This window comes from Branchiostoma floridae, chromosome 7 (genome assembly GCF_000003815.2).
Source record: "Branchiostoma floridae strain S238N-H82 chromosome 7, Bfl_VNyyK, whole genome shotgun sequence".
NCBI lineage: Eukaryota > Metazoa > Chordata > Leptocardii > Amphioxiformes > Branchiostomatidae > Branchiostoma > Branchiostoma floridae.
Window position 1 is genome coordinate 22,594,017 of NC_049985.1, and position 19,154 is coordinate 22,613,170.

The following is a 19,154-nucleotide window of genomic DNA, read 5'->3' on the forward strand; positions in this document are numbered from 1 at the left end:
AGGTTTGACTGTATGCCCAAAGTCAGAAAGCAAACCGACACTAAAAATAGCGTGTAGATATAGAAAATCACGCAAAACTCAAACATCTGTAGCCCTCAAGCATTTCATTTTTAAGTAATTTAAAAGTCGGTAAAAAATCCCCGTTTTTGGATGCACAGTTTAATTGTCCAAAGTAAAATTTATAATACTTTGACGGTATCACAGCGACCTCTATCAGACGATGTTAGAATTGCAGTGCAGATTCCTCATCTACACAGTTGAGGCCCGGCCGACAAACTTTTCCCACTTGTTTCTTTTACCATTGACAAAAGAATTATGACGCTAAATTGCTCCATAAGTATTGCACATGTGCCATGGACGTCTAGAAGTGTGCCGGGCAAAAACTGAAGCGTGACAGCAAGGACAAACTTAGAAAACGCTACCTGATTCGGCGACGCGTGGGGAGGGCGAGCTCAAGCTTGAAGTAAGCACGTCACTGATCGCCGCCTCTTTGCTGGGGGCACCTCTTCACATAAGTCTCAATCTCTCCAGTCCACAGTACTCCTGCCGTTATATCAATGATGATTTCCAGGTCAGTGGTCTTTCTATTATCATTTCTCACTCCGATCCAGGCCTCATCTGGCGGACATGGCCCATGTAGAAGACGCCATGTTTCATGTTTACAAGTGCAAGCGTTATTCCTTTGTTTTCCTCCATTTATTTGTTCAAGTCTCTTGTATTACAACTGACACACTGAAAGATTGGCGGAACTTAAAGTTGACTTATTTCTATGAGGCTGGTTAATACAATAAAAGAAGACTGAAATATTAAGTTTTTACCTTCCCTATCAGTTCAAATGAGAGCAGTTCAAATGAGAGCAGTTTATTCCCCAACACCTACAAATGGTTTTTAATTAGTACTCACCATAGTGCCACAAAAATGGTCTCCGATCTAAGATGGGTTGTGCTTGAAAAGAAAGAAATGCCAAGAAAAGATAATAGAATCACCATTCTATAGAAATCTATCTAAACATGGCCTTCTACCCCTAGTCCCTGTCGGTCGACGCATATCTGTAGCTAATTCCCACTCCAAACGCGTCATAATCGTCCAAACTGGTTCAAACTAATAGTCTGCAACAATGATTGTTACAGATACTGTTACTTGTCAAATGATCAAATCATTTCATGATCAACTGCTTAAATACCAGATCCGGGAAAATTCAGAGAGAAGAAATCGACGATAGCTGAGTGGTAGACAAAGGCGCTTGACCCCAATTGCAACTAAGGCGTGTTGTCCATTAAGTTCATTACTGAGAATTGACCTATAGAGTTCCACAAGTATGTATAAAAGTATTTTTCTCTGTCTGGAATGAAATGGAAGTGCTTGTTGCTGTTGACACTAAAGATACATGAAAAGAAATGCTATTATTTTGGCGGCTGAAGGCCTAAACATCTCTATTCAACTGAGCACATACATTACTACATAGTTGACCATTTAAAACCACCAATCTCACCAAAGTCTGACAAATTACAAGGGATGAGAAAGTAGGATTCGATGCCGTCTGGAAAAACGCGCCGAATTCGTCTTTATAATATCTGGATCGGTACTGTTATAGTGAAGTTGTAGGCGGTCTCACAGCGACTCCTATCTAGTCTTGTGCGAATTGCAGCGCATTGGTAAAGCGCCCCACTGAAATGATCGTCTGATAAGTCTTGAAACGTGAAGAAGTCATGCTTGAAGACAGTAAATTTGTCCTTTTGCTCTATCAAGTAATAATATTGTTACTACAGGTTTCTATCTCTCTCTCTCTCTCTCTCTCTCTCTCTCTCTCTCTCTCTCTCTATATATATATATATATATATATATATATATATATATATATATATATATATTCTTTACAATGTTAAAGACTAAGGAATTATGTATGAGTTATTAAACGCAGTGTTCTCATTCGTGAGGACACTGCGTGATGTAATGTCCCCACTGGTTGTCTAAAGTTTACTTCTTTGCAAGAGAAATAAGCCACATATAGGTAACTATCTTCTTAGCTTGCATACTTTATTGAAATAATTAAAACTGTACAATTATTTAAAGTTCGTGCTATATGAAATGTAGCATTACTAACAGACGAACATAGTCCTCATCTTTGTGTTCTCATGTTGAGGATTTGTCAAACGGGAAGCTAATAAAAAAACGTTGGTCTTTAGATAGAGCAGTTACTTGAATAAAGATGCGGTAAACATTTGTCTTATAATCGGAGGATAGAAATGGGCCGGCCCGTTGGCTGTGGTAATGTACCTTGTCACTGGGTGGCGCTTCTGTACCACGGCGGTCGGTTGCTAGGGTATTCTTTCCCGTTGCTATGCGAGTTCGACAGAGTATCGGGTTACAAGAGGCCTACTATTTGCTAACCGTAAAATATTTCAAAATAAACAAGATGTTATGACAAGGAAAATGTTTTCAAAATAAGATTAAATTCGCAATATTAGATAGTTTGAATCTTCCTGTTTGAATTGAGATATTTGTTTTGTTTCGATTTTGCTACCAAAGACGGTTATTTTCTGTTTCAAGGAAGGCCTTCAATTTGACCATACTCTTGATAAGATGGGCCGCAAGTGCCATGGCAAATTCTCGATTTTTTTTTATTTTTCGTCATCTGAGAGGCAAATAAAACTTTCTGTTTTTGGGATTTTTTAATTTCTAATTTTAAGCAAAGTTACTGTCAAAAATATGCGAAAAATGCCATTTTTCGCACTTAATTACCAATAATTCAAAATCTAAGGCATTTTTTAAAAATCCCCAAAACAGAAATCTCGGGAAAACCGTTGCGGTCATTTTAAGCCGTCAATGAGTTATGTTGGACTCTTCTTGGTGGAGATCTTAAACGATGTTTACACGCATGTCATACCGCACGGAGAGCGGGAGGGTGTAGTTGATACCGGTGTAAACAACACTTATGATATTCAAGGTCACCAACAAAAACGCCAGTAGCTTCGTTACATATTACAGGTCCCAAACAAAGTGAAAGCATAGGTGTACTATCCAGAAAATTGTTTATATTGGTTAAAAAGTATATTTTTCGCCTGATTCAAGTTAGTTGGGGGGAAAATGCCAGAATGCACGGTTTTACCTGCAATGACCGCAGATGACCTAAATAGAACACGGGTTCGGTTCGAATTACGTCAGATGGAACCTCCTAGAAGAGGGTTCGAATTCGGCTAGACATGGGAGATTTTGAGCCCGTATTTGACCACCGTGCCGGGTAGAGTGTTTAGATTTATTGCTGACAATCCGAAACAGTGTGTGTGTGTGTGTGTGTAAGGTGTAGATGAAGTTTCGGTCCGCTGCTGCATTAATCTATTTGCAATATCACCAGCCAAGAAAAACTCCCGTATGTACCGCTTTATCCTATAAATTGATACCATACCTATAAGGTTTGCTGTATTTGTACAAATTAGCAATGCAGTTATGCGAATAACCGCACAGTGTCGCTCAGACACTACCGTCAATACAGCAGAGACAACATAAAGAGTTGAGCCTCTCTGACACGTAAGTCTTTTTGCAAAAAAAAAAAAAACAATAAGTACATATTACATTTGTTTAGAGGGTTACGACTTAACTTTTTCAAACAAAAAAGAAGACCCCTATATACAAATCAAATGGTTCAACCCAAGATATTTATTATGATATAAGAATTTTGGGGAGGGGGAAAGGATTGTTAGCGAAAAATCATCAATGGAAAAAGGCGAAAACGTCTTAAAAATGTTCTTACACTTAAAGTAGGGTTTCTGTTCTTCTCTCCCTTCTGCATGGTATAATTTACATCACAAAAACAAGGAGATAACCATGACAGCATCGCCCCCTGTCGTGCATTTTCACCAAACTTGAATCTATGCCAAGTTCAAGTACTGTCGGACATGGCCCAGGTAATGTATGCAGCAGGACGAAGCCGCCATATTTCATGTTTGCAAGTGGAAACGTCTTTTCTTTGTTTCCCTTCGCTGATTTTTGTACCTGTCACTTGCATCGTATCTAACTCAACTGCTTTTAATCTTATTTTTATTAGCTATAGGCTATTTAGTACAGTAGTGAAAGTAGACTGAAATATAGGGCTTTTACCTTTCGTTTGCTGTTCATTTTGCGCGACATATTCGTTGGTGTAATTTCTTGATCGGCGGCGATGGTAAGATTGTAGGCGGTCTCACAGCGACCCCTATCATGTCTTGTACAAACTGCAGGGTATTTTTGTAGTAAACCTTGTTGTGTTTTGCATCTGCATCTACATGGTGTTGCCCCCAAATGACCCCGCGAAGGGCAAAGTAGGGGGGCGGGAGTGTATCTGAGGCTCCCGGGGTAGGGCGGGCAGGTACGGAAGTGCTCAACGTTGGGAGCACTTAATCTCCAAGCAGATCCTACAATGGCATATGATAGTACCAAACTAGCCAGGAGATAGTCAGCCAAGAGGTGTACATTTGCCCGGTAGCGAAACACACTCCTAAGCCAGCTTCACTCCTCTGCCAGCTTTTAATGCTATCTAATGCTACCTTAGGATCTGCTTGGAGATTAGGGAGCACTTACAACCGTGCCAGGCAGGGCATTCCACTCGGGAATTGTGCGTGGGAAAAAAGAGTGTTTGTAAATGTCGGTGCGTGCGAATATGTGTTGGTATTTGTAGTCGTGACTACCCCGGGTGCGCCCTTGGGCAGGCCTCAGAATATTGCTGGTGTCTACATTAATATTATTGTTGACTACTTTACAGAGAAAGGTGAGGCGGGCGTTCCTCCTCCTTTCGGAGAGAGGGCGCCACTGCAGGTCTGAGAACATTTTTTCACGCTGCTGGTCTGCCGGTAGTCATTTAGTCTGGAGTTGGTGATTCACTTCAAATCACCCGGAAGGAGGCCTGGTGAACCTCCATTCCGCATCAGCCACACGGTGATTTACATCAGCGAAAGGGTATGTTACCCCGTGAGGGGCGGCATAACCCCGCCGCGCCGTGAGTAAGCATGTGCGAACATGCACAGGGCTAGCCCTTAGTAATAGCCACTGGCTAGTTGGGCAACCCTGGATGTTTGTTAACAGCTGAACGAATAAATAAATAAAAAAATAGTCATTTAGGAGGGTCTGCATGCCTTTTTCCGTTAAGCGTTACGAGCCATTTTAATTCACCGTTAGTCGTTACAGACCCGCTCTAATCCAACGTTAACCGTTATCGGTATATTCCTAGTGAAGCGTTATTGGTAGTTTTAATTCAACGTTAATCGTTATTTGTTATCCCGACTTTACCGTTAAGCGTTACCAAGAAATTCTTCGGAACAAATTATATACTCAAAGTCAAATGCCAGAGCCCCTGAAAATGCAGGAAATGGTGTTTCAAAGGGTCAAAATTTCTCCGAGCCTCCCGGCCGCTCTGTAAAAAATATGATGCGGAAGCGTCGCCCCCCAAAACCTTTTCACTCATACAGAATTCAGTGTCAAAGTTAGTGTAGTTTTAGGCAAAATTTCCTCCTCAAATGCATAAAATGAGGTTTCTCTGGATCTCCCTTGCGACGGCTTGCGCCTTTAGCGCTCACGACGACATGGCGAAAATATGTTTGGGGCGTTGGTCGTCGCCCCCCCCAAATGTCTTTCTAATAAAATGTCATTTGATTAGCTTCATTGGCCACCAATATATGTCCTTCAAAATGCAGGAAATGTCGGTTCAGACGGCCCAGATTTTAAAATTTCCCCGGACTTATCTTGCAATGCCTCGTGCCTTCCGATCTCGAAATGGTAAAAATATGTCGGATGCCTGAGGTCAAGCTACAACCATGTGTAATTTTGATGAACATTTCATTATTCTGTCGGCAAAATTTGCCGGAAAATGCACGAAATAGCATGATTTTAAAAATTTCTTGGGGAACATACCCCCGGACACCCCGAGGATGCGTCGCGCCTTCGGCGTTCCATGTGCTGAAAGTTTTGTCAGCAATAGTTCAATCACCCTATAAGAAATTTGCTGCCGCCTCCTCTGGTGAGAACACTGTCCAAGGGAGGCAAATGTAATTGACGTAGCGGACATTGTAAACGGTCGCTCCTCCGGATTCTGGCTACCATTTCCTTCTCACAATGTCATTTAGTCAGATATTAACCATTGAGACAGCCTAGTGGGCATCCGCAGGTCATTCAATATTCAGCCTCTAAACAATGGTTCCCTATACAAAAAAAGAGGAGAAAGAAACTGTTAGTAACTCAACTTTCTGAAGTTACTGGCAAACAAACATACCCTCATATGAAAGCCCGACATCTCAGCTATCCGAAAAAACACATTTCGCCAAGTATCTAACGGTGAAACTTTCGGGAAACTGAAATTGAAAAATTGACCCCTGAACTCAAAACCGCACCACAACCCAGTGAGAAGGCCATGTGCTAGGACAAAAAAAGTCCCAGCTTTATACCCCTCAGCAACCACAAAAACTCAGCTTTTTAGCCCTAATCAGAAAGTAGAAACCCTCCCCTGTCACAACCACCTCAAAACTGCCAGGATTTTACTCATTTGACCAGGAAAAAAATCTTGAAGTTTTAGGCCCTGAACTATATTCGACCACCATCACTTTGCATGGCGGATTGACCTACGGATGCCCTAGTCTAGCGTTCTAATCTAGGAACAAACGTCAATGTTACTGTAATTCTTTGTAACCCCTTTTAAATTTGCCGTTAAGCGTTACCGGGCCTCCCGAATTCACCGTTAAGTGTTACCAAGTCCCCCTCTCCATGCAGACCCTCATGATATTGTCAGTCGGGCTGCCGCATTCAGTGCATTTCTCCCTCCTCGCGGGAGACAAGAAGCACAAAGAATTACAATTCTACTGTCATAAGTAAGCTAATGTATCATAGAATTATAATCCTTATTTATGTTTATCTAAATTGGTCACCAGCTTCCGAAGAGAGCAGATTCCAAAGGCGTGGCAAGTTAGGGCGCATTGTCTAACGCAGCTCAAAATCGGAATTTATATTCACGATAACGTCCTAGGTGTTTGCCAGTTGTAACGCGGAGGGTGAAGGGTTCATGAACAGTATGGATGCCTTCCTTATTCAAGTATGGTCTCTAGATGAATGTGTTAAAAATTCATTGATCAAAACTTGACCACTTTTAGGCAACTAGTGATGGAGCGCCGTGAGTTCATCGTGCATCGATACAAAGTCTGTTCCCCGTCTGTAAAGTATTTTTCTTTATGCAAAATAGATATGCAAATGACAAGTGCAATTTATTATGCAGGCGTCTTCTAGCTTCTGGGATCCCCTCTGGGACTTCATTCTGACCCAAGCGCTTCAAGATGGCGGTGCGCGTTAAGTGCAGTTACGGGCACTATTCCTTACTACGAATGACCATTGGGACAAAACCTGTTTTAGCGAAGGAGCTGTTGGCTCACAGCGAAGGGCTACATGCTCGGCGAAGGAGCTGTGTGCTCACAGCAAAGGGGCTGCGTGCTCGGCGACGGGAGCTGTGTGCTCACAGCGAACTAGGCTGAAGTTGGCCGCCGATCCAGCCGCCGATTCGTCATTAGACAAAACATAGCGTCCCAATTAGACGCCCATTTGAAGAAATGTAATAATTCCTAATTTCCTTTATAAGCTTAAATGGATATCTATCAAAAACTGTTGGATATTGTCTATTACCACCAAATATACATGTATGCATATATAAACATAAATGATAACAGAAAGTATCATATCAAGGATTAAGCACAGATAATCGGCCCAATCGACGGCCAACTTCAGTCTGGTCTAATGTCGTCTGCCATACGGCTTTTTATCATTGTGCCTTTCATTAAAAGGATTGTTTCACCACTTTCATCAAATGGAATATGGTCACAAATGTCTACAATTAACAAAAACGCCAACACGTTAGAAATTGTCTAACATGAGAAGACAACTGCTCGAACCGGTTATAATTACGTTTCTAGTGACTATTCATTTGCATAGAGCCCATTCCAGACCCGAGATGAAGAATAGGAAAGAAGACCCCAGACGACAGTCTCACCGTGATCGTCCTGACAAGAGACTCGGTAAGTAGCAGTACCGTAGCAGCTCAACAACCAGTTGTGTAATGTAACTCGAATCTTGTTCTCTCTTTTTTTTTAGATAGAATGTCCCTTTATCAGACCAATATGTTGCGGTTGCTCTAAGTGCACCATAGGTAGCTACGCTTAAAAAATCAAGCATGTGTCGATCGACTTGCTTTTGGAAGTCAGATCGCGAGTTGGATGATAGTAGATCGATGATTATTACTCTGTGACACTGGAGGGTAACCTCCAGTAACAGAGTGTTGTAATCACTTTGTGCGTTGAGTGTTCGCACCTATATCTCTATGTTCCATATGCCACAATCGCATATGGATTGGCATGTCGTCTGTACTCGGTTGGGCGATGATGAACGTTATTTTTTTTCGCCGTAGCTGTTTTTATTATGGATGTAATAATTTAAATTTTCACCCCTACGCCGTCCGGTATAGTGGTTCAGGTCTTCCTTATGATTGTGCCTTAAGCCTTGTAGTAATCTGATACCGTCAAGCAAATGTTGTCCTCGTCGGAATATGCCATCTCGTCCGGGCTTTGCGTTTCCAATATTGAGGTTGGTTTGACATAGCACACTGTTAACATTTTGCGCGGTTGATAGTCAAATACATTTATGGTTAGAACGTGTTTGATCCGTGGGATCTTTTTTTCCCTGTAGCTGTTTTCATTATCGATGTAATAATTTGAGATGTCACCCCTATTTCCCTGGTATTGTAGAACAGCTGGCCTATAGACGATGGCGTTTGGCAATTACTTATCTCCAAGCAAATATGGGGTCGTGTTGGCAGCTGTCCACATCTGTTATTGACCCACTTTTTGCACCTCAGGTATTCATTGTAAAGCTGTGTTGTTGTTTTCATTTGGTGTCGTCCGATTGAGACGCTGATTTCGCTGTTAATGCGTACAGGACTGTGTTTTAAATTTGGCATTGATAGGTATGTTAGCTTTTAAGTAAGTTTTTGGTATAAGCTGATGTGATGTGTTCTGTATGCGATATAAACATCAAGTCATACACCATAGCAAACATCGCAACCGACATAAACCATAATTAGGTCACAGAGTTTGTTACCTACGGTCACTTGTTAGTTTTTGACATTAGCAGAACTTAGAGAGGCATATTTTGAGGTAGGCTCTGGAACTCGATATGGTGTAACGCGAATATCACCATACAGGGGCGAAACGCGCGGCACATATTGTCCTCAGGTGGCGAAACGCGAGTTCTCAATTTTCTCCCCCTGGAAGCTGTAGCGCGAATTAAGCGCAATTCAAAGCCCGAGCTATTAAATCATCGCGTATACATGTAGCACCGTCATGGATCGAAACGCGAGTTCTCGATTTTGTCCACTCGAAGCGTAATACAAAGCTCGCACTGACAACCAGTTAAGCTGAGGGCACATCCCGCCGTACGTGCAAATACGTGCTGTCTATGTGCCAAAATGTGGGCAATCGTTTGGGATCCGTAAGTGGCAAGTACCGCCTCCGTACGAACTCGTAGGAAATCCAACGGATTTGGGAGCACGCAGACACGCCGTAGAACTTTACGTGCAGGCAAAACTTTGTGTGCCATCGGACTGCGGATTCGCCCCCTGTTCGTGCCAGTACGGGCGACGCGCCTGCCCTGTACAGCATGAACGTTTTCAGAAATACGTGGCGGACGTGGCCTCACAAATAAACAGAAGGACAAATTGCACGCACGGCGGGTTTTGCTCTTAGCTTAACGAATTTGTCCACAGAGAGGAAGTTCACGGGTTGGGAATCATTGACGTACAAGACAAATCGAAACAATTTACAAGATAACACAATGGACGCAAAATGAGACTGTATGGCTGTGTTCTTTCTTACAAAAACTTTTGTACGAGATTGTACGAGAGTGATGACATTGGTATTATAACAGGCTCATTTTTGCGTCGAACGAGTTACAATTTGGCACAAACGTAAAGGCATTGAGGTTGAGTTTATTATGATCCACATTTACCCTCCTCAGAGGCTATTCTTCCTGTGGTCATGGTCACATACATATTTACACATTACATACAGTTAAAAACATACAAAGTAATATACATATCAGTTGTAACACAATTTCTCATCGTCGATATTTACAGTCCAATTTTGCAGTCCAATACTTGCTAGTTGCTGTTCCATAACTGTTACATTCTGTACAGGAAGCGTCTTTTCTGAGAGTTGGATTTTGGTTTCGGTAGTCTGATCGTGTTCATTGAGCGTGTTCGGTAGTTGTGAATCTGAGACTGAAAGGTGATGTTGTCGTGCAGAGCTTTTGGTTGTTTGGTGAGCATTATTCTTTCGAAAGTGGCAATGCTTTTCTGTTGAATCCTGTCCCTTACAGTCAGCCAGCCTAAGGTCTTCAGCATAGAGGCATATATCCTCCTGAGATTTAAATATCTCAATTTGTTGTTCGGGGTTTTATTTCAGTGACTGAGTTAAATTGCAGATCACCACGCCCTTGATAGCCTTTCGGAAGAAATGAGAGGCTCAATTCACGTCCAATTGCATTTGTCGTTAGCCACATACCTATTTTCATTTTTGAAATCCGATCAGTAAAAAAAAAACTTGTTCTTGTCCGCCACGGCATTTTATTCCTGTATTCTATGTCAGCTCTGTACAGGGAACATAGGGACACAAACATATTGTATTCATCGTCAACTAGTAATTGTCTCCAATTATCTTTCCATCGTAGCCAAGAGACATAAATGGCATACTTGGCGATAGTCAGCAAAGTAATGCTACATTTATCACATTCCAACAATACATTATTGACAGATCCTCAGTGATATTTATTCTACCCCAAAATTTCCTTAGTCTAGTGCATTCTAAAAACATATGTTCATAGGTTTCCAGCTTATTGCAAATATCACAAAAGGACTGAACATATTTCCAGACATATTTCTTATTTTCCACTTGTTTAGGAGGTACCTGCAAGGAAGTATTTTATGGAGCAATTTGAAATTAAATTCGCGGAGCTTCTTGTATCCGATAAAGCTGCTGCCCAGGCATATTGGGATTCTGTACCCCCCAATCTTGATTGGAAAGCTATATGGGATATTATCTGGGACTCCCATATAGCTTTCCAATCAAGATTAGGGGGTACAGAATCCAAATATGCCTGGGCAGCAGGTCTTACAACATTTTTCATGAGACTAACAAAATACAAATATCTACTATTAAGTTTATCAAGTGGGATAATACAGGAATGAAACCATACACAAGTGTCATATAATGTTTTGCTATTAGTATATTCGTTTTCGTCAATCCAGCTATAGCCTATAGCTCTTTTGACCTGCATAAATTCAATCATCCAGTTTCTTCTGTCTCTTAGCCTTCTTAACAAAGTATCAGATGTTACATATTCAGAGCTTTCACATAAGTCATTAACATATATCAATCCGCTGTTATTCAAGTGTTCAAAGAACAATGTGTTGTTATTACACTTGTAGTTTCCGTTACACCAAATTATTTCATGTCTTTGTTTTATAAAGCATGTTTATCCCCGTCAAAGTTCATGCCAGGTCGGAACTACCTTTCTATAGAAGAGTGGGAACACACTTAGAGAAGGAGCATCTCCTCCTTTACAAAAGTTGAAACGGAAAAGTAGGAAATCTTTTCCAAAATAATTAATAAAGTGTAATGGTATAATATGCCAGTGGCGCTCTTTAGTATCGTCGCGTGCCGACTGCGTTAGTCTTGTAGCCTGTAGGCTACTGCTTTTTGAATTTATATCTACCACTTTTAACCCTCCTTCTTGGTACAGTACTTTTCTTTTTATTTTGTCCGGTTTATGATTCCATAGAAAAGAGAAACATGCTTTTTCAATACGTTTTAAGGCCCAGTCAGGTGTTGCGATCATGGCCATATTATAAATTATTTGAGAGATAGCTAATGTCTTTATAATCAGTACTTTATTTAGTTAATTTGCGACTAAGCCATTTCAGAAGCAAATTTTCCAAGTTCTCAATTCTCTTTTCCCAGTTAAAAGTCTTACACCCTTCCTCTAATAAACCATAGTAAATTCCAAGGGATCTAATTGGTCTATTTGGCCAATCGATTCCGAAGGGACTGCTCTTCGTCCTCGACTGGCCCCAATTCACATAGCTTCACACTTTCTACGATTTAGTGTAGGTCCAGCCACATTGCTAAAGTCATCTGCAATCTGTAAGGGATTTCTTATAAAATCATCACCACGAAGAGTAAGACGTGTATCATCTGCCACTTGACTTATCTTGAGTTCAAACATAACATCATTAATCTCAACATTAATACCCTTGACTGTGCAAGTATGTCGAAGTTTAGTAGCAAGAATTTCAACTACCAGGTTTAACAATATAGCAGGCAGAGGTCCCTGTCTGATTCCTCGTTGCAGTTTGAAATAAGCAGATTTCCACTTAGCATTTATAATACAACTCTCTATGTCAGTATACATGGTCTTAACTATGGTGGTAAATGTGGGTCAAGGATTCGAAGACCAGGTTCCCTATTTCTTTCCAGAATTTCAGGTAGAATTCGGCTGGTAAGCCGTCGGTTCCAGGTGCTTTATTTTGCTTCATGTATTCTAACGCAGAAAAACATTCATTTTTTTTGTTATCGGTTCATCAAGCAGAAGTCTATCCTTATCCGAAAGAGAGGGTACATCAACCGACTCAAGAAATGTGTCGATCTGTTCGTCAGTAGCAGGATTATCACAACAATAAAGATTTTTGTAAAAAGTTACCTACAAATCTAAAATTTTAAACGGATTTGTTTCCTCTCGGTTTTCATGTTTTAATCTAGTAATGGTGTTTTGTTTTGAAGGAGAGCTCTCAAGAGTGAGGAAAAATTTGTTGGATATCTTCCCCTTTTTCGACCCATTCTGCATGCTCTAGATCTTACTTGTGCCCCTTTTGCTGAAGGTGTCAAATCTACCACTAAGAGTACACAAAAGCCGATTAAGACCAGGCTGAAGTTGGCCGCCGATTGGGCCGATTATTTGTAATGCTTAATCGTTGACATTATACCTTTCGTTATCATTTATGTTTATATATACATATATTGGGTGGTAATACAGTAGGCAATATTAAGCAGTTCTTGATATTCATTTAAGCTTTGAAATGAAATTAGGAATTTTTTTTCGAATGGGCGTCTGAATATGATGCTATGTTTTCTCTAATGAGGAATCGGCGACTGTATCGGCGGCTACCAATCGGCGACCCAATCGGCGGCCAACTTTCAGCCTGGTTCGCTGTGAGCACATAGTTCGTTCGCGGAGCATACAGTCCCTTCGCTGCGTGCACACAGCCCCTTCGCTGCGTGCACACAGCCCCTTCGCTGAACACAACTCCTCCACACACAGCTCCTTCACCGAGCACGCAGCCCCTTCGCTGGGAGAACACAGCTCCTTAGCCAAGCACGCAGCCCATTCGCTGTGAGCGCACAGCCCCTTCGCTGTGATCACACAGCTCTTTCGCAGAGCACGCAGCCCTTTGCTGTGAGCACGCAGCTCCTTCGCTAAAACAGGTTTTGTCCTAATGGTCCTTCGTACCTTACAGCTTCTGCCTCTACAAGCGGGTTGTTGGTAGTCAGAGTGTCGGCCAGCGTAAATAAAAGCAAAGTGGGTCAGCCAGGGGGAAATGGAGAGGACGAATTCACGGATATATACGGCTCAGGAGACAAGCACAAACAGGCGTTCTACCAGCGTCTCAACCAGCAGAGGGAGACGGGACATTTGTGCGATGTCGCAGTCGTGGTGGAGGGACAAAGATTCTCTGCTCACAGGTAGGGCAAAGAAGTCTTTCTGTTGTAGTTCGCGATTTGTATGCCATCTTAACTAGTAAAGTTGTAAGGTTTTTTACGAAAATTCTGCATTCTGGAATATATTCGGAAACTCGAAGAATTTGCTGTAGAAATTTAAAGTCTCAACAAAACATGTAATACAATGTTCTTAAAGATTAACTAGATAATTTGCTCTATTGTTTGAAGTCCAGTTGTGCTTTTACTTGTTGGCTGATTCCGGAATGTACGCTTGTTTGAATTATAAGAGTTTCTTTGGGGAGCGTCTTAAAACTTTTAGTAAAAGCATGTAAGGTTAGTTTACCTTTATCTGTTGTGTAACCTATATCCGTTGTACATAAGAATACGATATTTTGGGATCTTTAAATCGATGGAATGTAGTTTTACATTGCAACATTTTAAAGATGTTGACATTTGAAAACCCACATTGTTGACCTGGAGTCTCGATCTAAATACCCAGTTTTTTTATAACAACGAGTTTAGGGTACCCCACGGATTAAGGTGAACTAGCCACTCAAGGCTGGACTCCGGGCTAGTCCTTAAACAAAGAATTCCCTCATAATTTCTGGATCTGGAGGCTAAAAAAATAAGACTTTTGGTAATCATCAATGAATGTATTTAGATCTTCACAACTTGTATCTCCCTGATGGGACTTTCTTTTTGATTACCACTATATATATATATATATATATATATATATATATATATATATATGCATATATATATATATGCATATAACATATAACGTTATATGTCTAATTTTAGGTGTGTGCTAGCAGCCCAGAGTGATTACTTCCATGGTCTGTTCAACCATTCTTTTATTGAAGGTGAGCTAGATCTATTTTGCAAGTTGTAGGAAAAATATATGATTTATTTTGTATCACCATATTGTCAAATCCAGAAGAAAATGTAATTTTCCGATAGATATTAATTTTAGGTAGTAAAACATACATGCTACTTCACATTATTTGATCAAGTACCAACTAGCCCCACATGACTCAAAAACATTCATTATTTTACTTAACTCCCAGAGTTCTCTCTAATTTAATTAAGTAATCTCAGCCTATGGACCGTTACTAACAAAAGTAATGTTACAAAAAAAAACTCAGTAAGGCTTCTGACCGACCAGGTACAATAAGCAGTGTAGTCCTAACTGATTTCTCAAAGGAGTTTGATCGCGTAGACCATACCACTGCGATAACGACACTACACGAGCTGGAATGCAGACCGTCATTGTTACCTTGGATCTGTGACTTCCTATCTGGTAGGAAACAGCGCTTACTCAGAGGTGGGAAGTACTCACATGCAGTTTATTTCAAGGCACAGTCTTGGCGCCCATCATCTTTATCGCCCTAAATAAACAGCTCCACGAAGGACTCGAGGGCAGATAGCTGTAAATTCGTGGACGAACTCACCCTCGTAGAGAGCAGACTTACCCGCCAACCCTCCCTCCTACAATACGACCTAAACTCACTAGACCGGTGGACCACAGAAAGTTCAATGAAATGACACCCTGCGAAATGATAGGTGATGAATGTCTTCTTCACTAGAATCCCGCCTCCACTCCCACCACTCCACATCAGCGGCCACGACCTCCGGGTTGTGCGCGTTGCCAAGTTACTGGGGGTATGGGGTACAGGCTGACCTGAAATGGGACACACATGTCAACTACCGCAAGACGTAGCGATACGACTTTAAAACGCAACTAATGTTTTATGCAAATAAGACTGAGGGCGCACCAATCGGATTGCCGAAGAGCAGTGTGAACATTTTGGATTGGATAGAAAATTTAACTAAATGTTTTATTCGAATTGTTTTTCTGAGTGTGAACGGGCTTATTGTCCCTCTTGAACTATGCCAAAAATATTCATGATCAAAGAAGTGTCTACCTGTATAAAAATGCATGGATAGGGCAAGGATAGGGTCTGCATGGATTTAGTGATTGCCATATTGTTTAACAAACACACTTTGCATAATTCTCGCACATAATTCATTACTTTGCACAAATAAAAAAATCCATTAATTAATAATTGGTAGATTAATAAATGTAAGAAATATAAAAGATACCAAACATCTATCACAGAAAATTTCACAATCAAAAGAGCAAACAAATAATACCTATTTGATAGATTGACACGATTCACAGCAAGTACATAACAGCAAGGAAAAAAGGAATGCATCAACTAATGTAGCAACCAAGATTGAAAAAGAGGACTTTAGCATCAATGAATATGAACCTAGTAGGTAAATGACATTGAAAGTACAATATGTAATATTATCAATCATGGTGTTTCAATGATCAATCATTTCAGGACAGCAGAAAGAGGTAAATATTGGAGAGATCACAGCGAACACTATGGCGCAGGTGCTGGCATTCCTGTACTCAGGCAGCTGCAGAGTGAACGTGCGGACAGCTGTAGATGTCCTGATGGCAGCGGACATGCTGCTCCTTCCAGACTTAAAACAACGAATAATTGACTTTCTGATAGAGAATGTTTCATTTGACGATAACATGCTCTTTCGGTACCGCCTTGGTAGGGAGTATAGCATTAGTAACTTGGAACTTGGAGCTAGAGGAAAGATAGCAACAGAGTTCTTTACCTTTGTCAAGACAGAAGATTTCCTACAACTGACAAAGGATGAGTTTGCAGTGTTTCTTGCAGGTAATGAGGTAGTTCTTGGAGGTGCAAGTGTAACTCCTGAATGCCGTGAGGAGCTTGTGTTCCAAAGTGTGGTGAGATGGGTCCAGGCGGGCTCCTTGAGGGAGCAGCACGCTAAAGAGTTAATGTCCAACATCCGATTCCCTCTCATGAACAAAACGTACATATTAGATGTTGTGAAGGGAGAGCCATTGATGGCAGTATGTTCTGAGTTTATAGATGAGGCAGTGGAGTATCAGAATACAGAGGAGGGTGGGAGGGGGCACCTCCAGACTAACCGTACCCGCCCTGTCCTGAAAAGCTCTGAGCCAGCTATCTGTGCTGTGAGACAGGAAGGCCCGCGAGCCCACCTGGCTTGCTTTGTGGTGAGTCACAACAGATGGTACGAGCTTCAGACTCTATGTCTACAGGACGGAGAGTCTGTCACGTGTGCGACCGCGTTTGGGTCAGGGCCAGCACTGAGTCTTATGGTCGGGACGTCCTCTGGTCGTGTGTATGATGTCCAAGTGACCCAGCTAGTGGAGTTAAGCACCACTCTACCTGGTCATGTAGCATGTGACAAACTGTTGTCAGTGTCAGTGAAGGGAAGTAAGAATGTCTATGCACTTTGCAGTGAAACAGATCCAAGTACAGGATCTACTTTCTCAAGGATGTTCTCTTTGTCTGTTAAGCAGTATGTTGATACTGCTAGTTGTAAGGAGCTCCCAGGAATACCTCATACTTTGAAACAGTACGAGGTATCAGTCATGAACCAGAAGATTTGGGTGTTAGGTGAAAGTGTTGATCCAAGACAAGACTACAAGACCCTGCAATGTTTTGATGTTAGTTTCTCTACCTGGTCTGAAACTGTTATCCCTCTCACGTTTCTCCCCAAGACACCATATATTGCATGCTTCCCTGTACCAGGTAGCGTGTATAATTCAGTACTTGCATCACTGTGCTTTCTTGTTGGAAGGCAAAAGCTGCAGTTCTCTGAAAGGCTGGCCAAATGGGCGAAATGCCGCAGCTTTCAGCTGCCCGGCGACTCTGACACAGTCGATGACTATTTTATGGTGCACGCAAATGGCTGTCATCTTCTGTCAAAGGTACCGGTGAATGGAAAGTGTCAATTTCGCTGCCAGAAGACTTTCAGAGCAGGACGGGGCTGGGACCTCAGGCCTTCCCTTCCGTGGGACAGCTGCACATTGTTGTTTGGCACCTAGTCAGTCGCCATGCTCAAACAAATAGCCTTCCACGAGCACTGTCGGATATGGTTGGTTCTGAGCACTGATTCGCGATTTTCAACATTATGGGCCAAGCGCAGACATAAGCTTCTTGGCATAAGACGCTGTTTCAGAGAACCTGGCACACAATGTTGAAAATTGCAAGTATGCTAATCTCTAAGCAGATTTTACGGTGCCATAAGATAGTATCAAAGCTGGCAAGGGAGTATGGCCGACCAAAGGGAATCAGACGGGCAACGTACTCCATAGCATACAAACTCCTAGCCTGGCTTCACTCTTCTGACAGCTTTTGATATTATTGTCTTATGCTACCATAGGATCTGCTTGGAGATTATAAGTCAGCCCCTTCCCCCAACAATAACCACAAGTACTCGTGCTGCAAAGGAGGCTACGCTCAAACATGTCTGCTGTTCCCCAGTTTGACTTCATAATGTTAAGTGCCAGAAATTATTTTCCTACACATCATGAGGTAGCATCCGTACCCTTTTTGTGGTCTTTGAATACATCAGGTCATGAGTGCCAAAAATAACACAATTGTTATCTCAGGGAATGGTGGCCAATAGTGTAACATTAAATTATATGATTTTAGTGTAAGATACTAATAGTGTTGCAATACAGATTTTTATACATAAAGAAAATCTCCATTGTGGAAGACTAGCTATTAATTCTGGTACATTCTGTAATATACAATCCTGTTCCTCATTGTCAAACAAGCCTTCTAATGTCTACTTTGTGATGATTGTGCACTCATAATGACTTTGACTTTGAAGTTTACGTCTTAGTGGTGGTAACAGAAGAGTGATGCAAGTTTTGTGGAAAAAAAATTATAGAACTGTTTCAGTTTTGATAGCTTTTTGTTTAAGTCTTGACCAATTTGTTACGTACTATCTTTTACGCTGTGTTTTAGGCAATGTTACAAGCTGTGACATGATTTATTTCAGTATTGATAGCTTTGTGTGTAAGTAAATATGATCAATATTTGTAATGTACAAACTCTTAGGCTGAATTTTAGGCAATAGTACAAGCTATAACATTATTCATTTCTTTAGTGATAGCTTATTTGTTTAAGTCTTACCCAATATTTGTTATGTACCTTTAAGGCTGTGTTTTGCGCAATGTTACAAGATATAAAGTTATTACAACGTTTTTTTAGCCTTGCATGCCTAATACTTTATGTACCAACTATTTAGCTGTGTTTTAGGCAATGTTACAAGCTGTTACATTATTTCAGTATTGATAGCTTTATGTTTAAGTCTTTGCCAATATTTGCTATGTACAAACTTTTAGGCTATGTACAAACTTTACGCTGTGTTTTCGGCAATATTACGTCAAGCTGTACAGTTATTTCAGCATTAATAGCTTTATGTTTAAGTCTTGACCAATATTTGTCATGTTTCAGCTATAAGTACAAGTAGTATATATAGTGCTCTCAAATGTAGTGTGCTACTAATGTTTTATTT

The 19,154-nt window shown here is 41.1% G+C and overlaps 1 protein-coding gene across 2 annotated transcripts; it reads left to right on the forward strand.

Moving 5' to 3' along the window:
- Nucleotides 1–248: 248 nt before the first annotated feature.
- LOC118419650 (kelch-like protein 29) lies at nt 249–19,148 on the forward strand. Of its 2 annotated transcripts, XM_035826148.1 has the most exons (5): nt 249–571; nt 7,942–8,024; nt 13,571–13,796; nt 14,577–14,638; nt 16,124–19,148. In XM_035826148.1, the coding sequence occupies exons 1-5, from the start codon at nt 558–560 to the stop codon at nt 17,671–17,673; spliced, it is 1,935 nt and encodes a 644-aa protein (XP_035682041.1). In that variant the 5' UTR covers nt 249–557; the 3' UTR covers nt 17,674–19,148. The 2 variants fall into 2 exon arrangements, with proteins under 2 accessions (XP_035682041.1, XP_035682039.1); XM_035826146.1 differs by lacking the exon at nt 249–571 and having other exon boundaries at nt 7,771–8,024.
- Nucleotides 19,149–19,154: the final 6 nt, after the last annotated feature.

Bases quoted from the DNA above. Each gene is read 5' to 3' on its own strand.
- LOC118419650 (XM_035826146.1), top strand. From the start codon at position 7,880: ATGAGAAGACAACTGCTCGAACCGGTTATAATTACGTTTCTAGTGACT. The intron at 8,025-13,570 runs GTAAGTAGCAGT...CGTACCTTACAG, and splicing joins TCGTCCTGACAAGAGACTCG to CTTCTGCCTCTACAAGCGGG. The intron at 14,639-16,123 runs GTGAGCTAGATC...CAATCATTTCAG, and splicing joins CAACCATTCTTTTATTGAAG to GACAGCAGAAAGAGGTAAAT.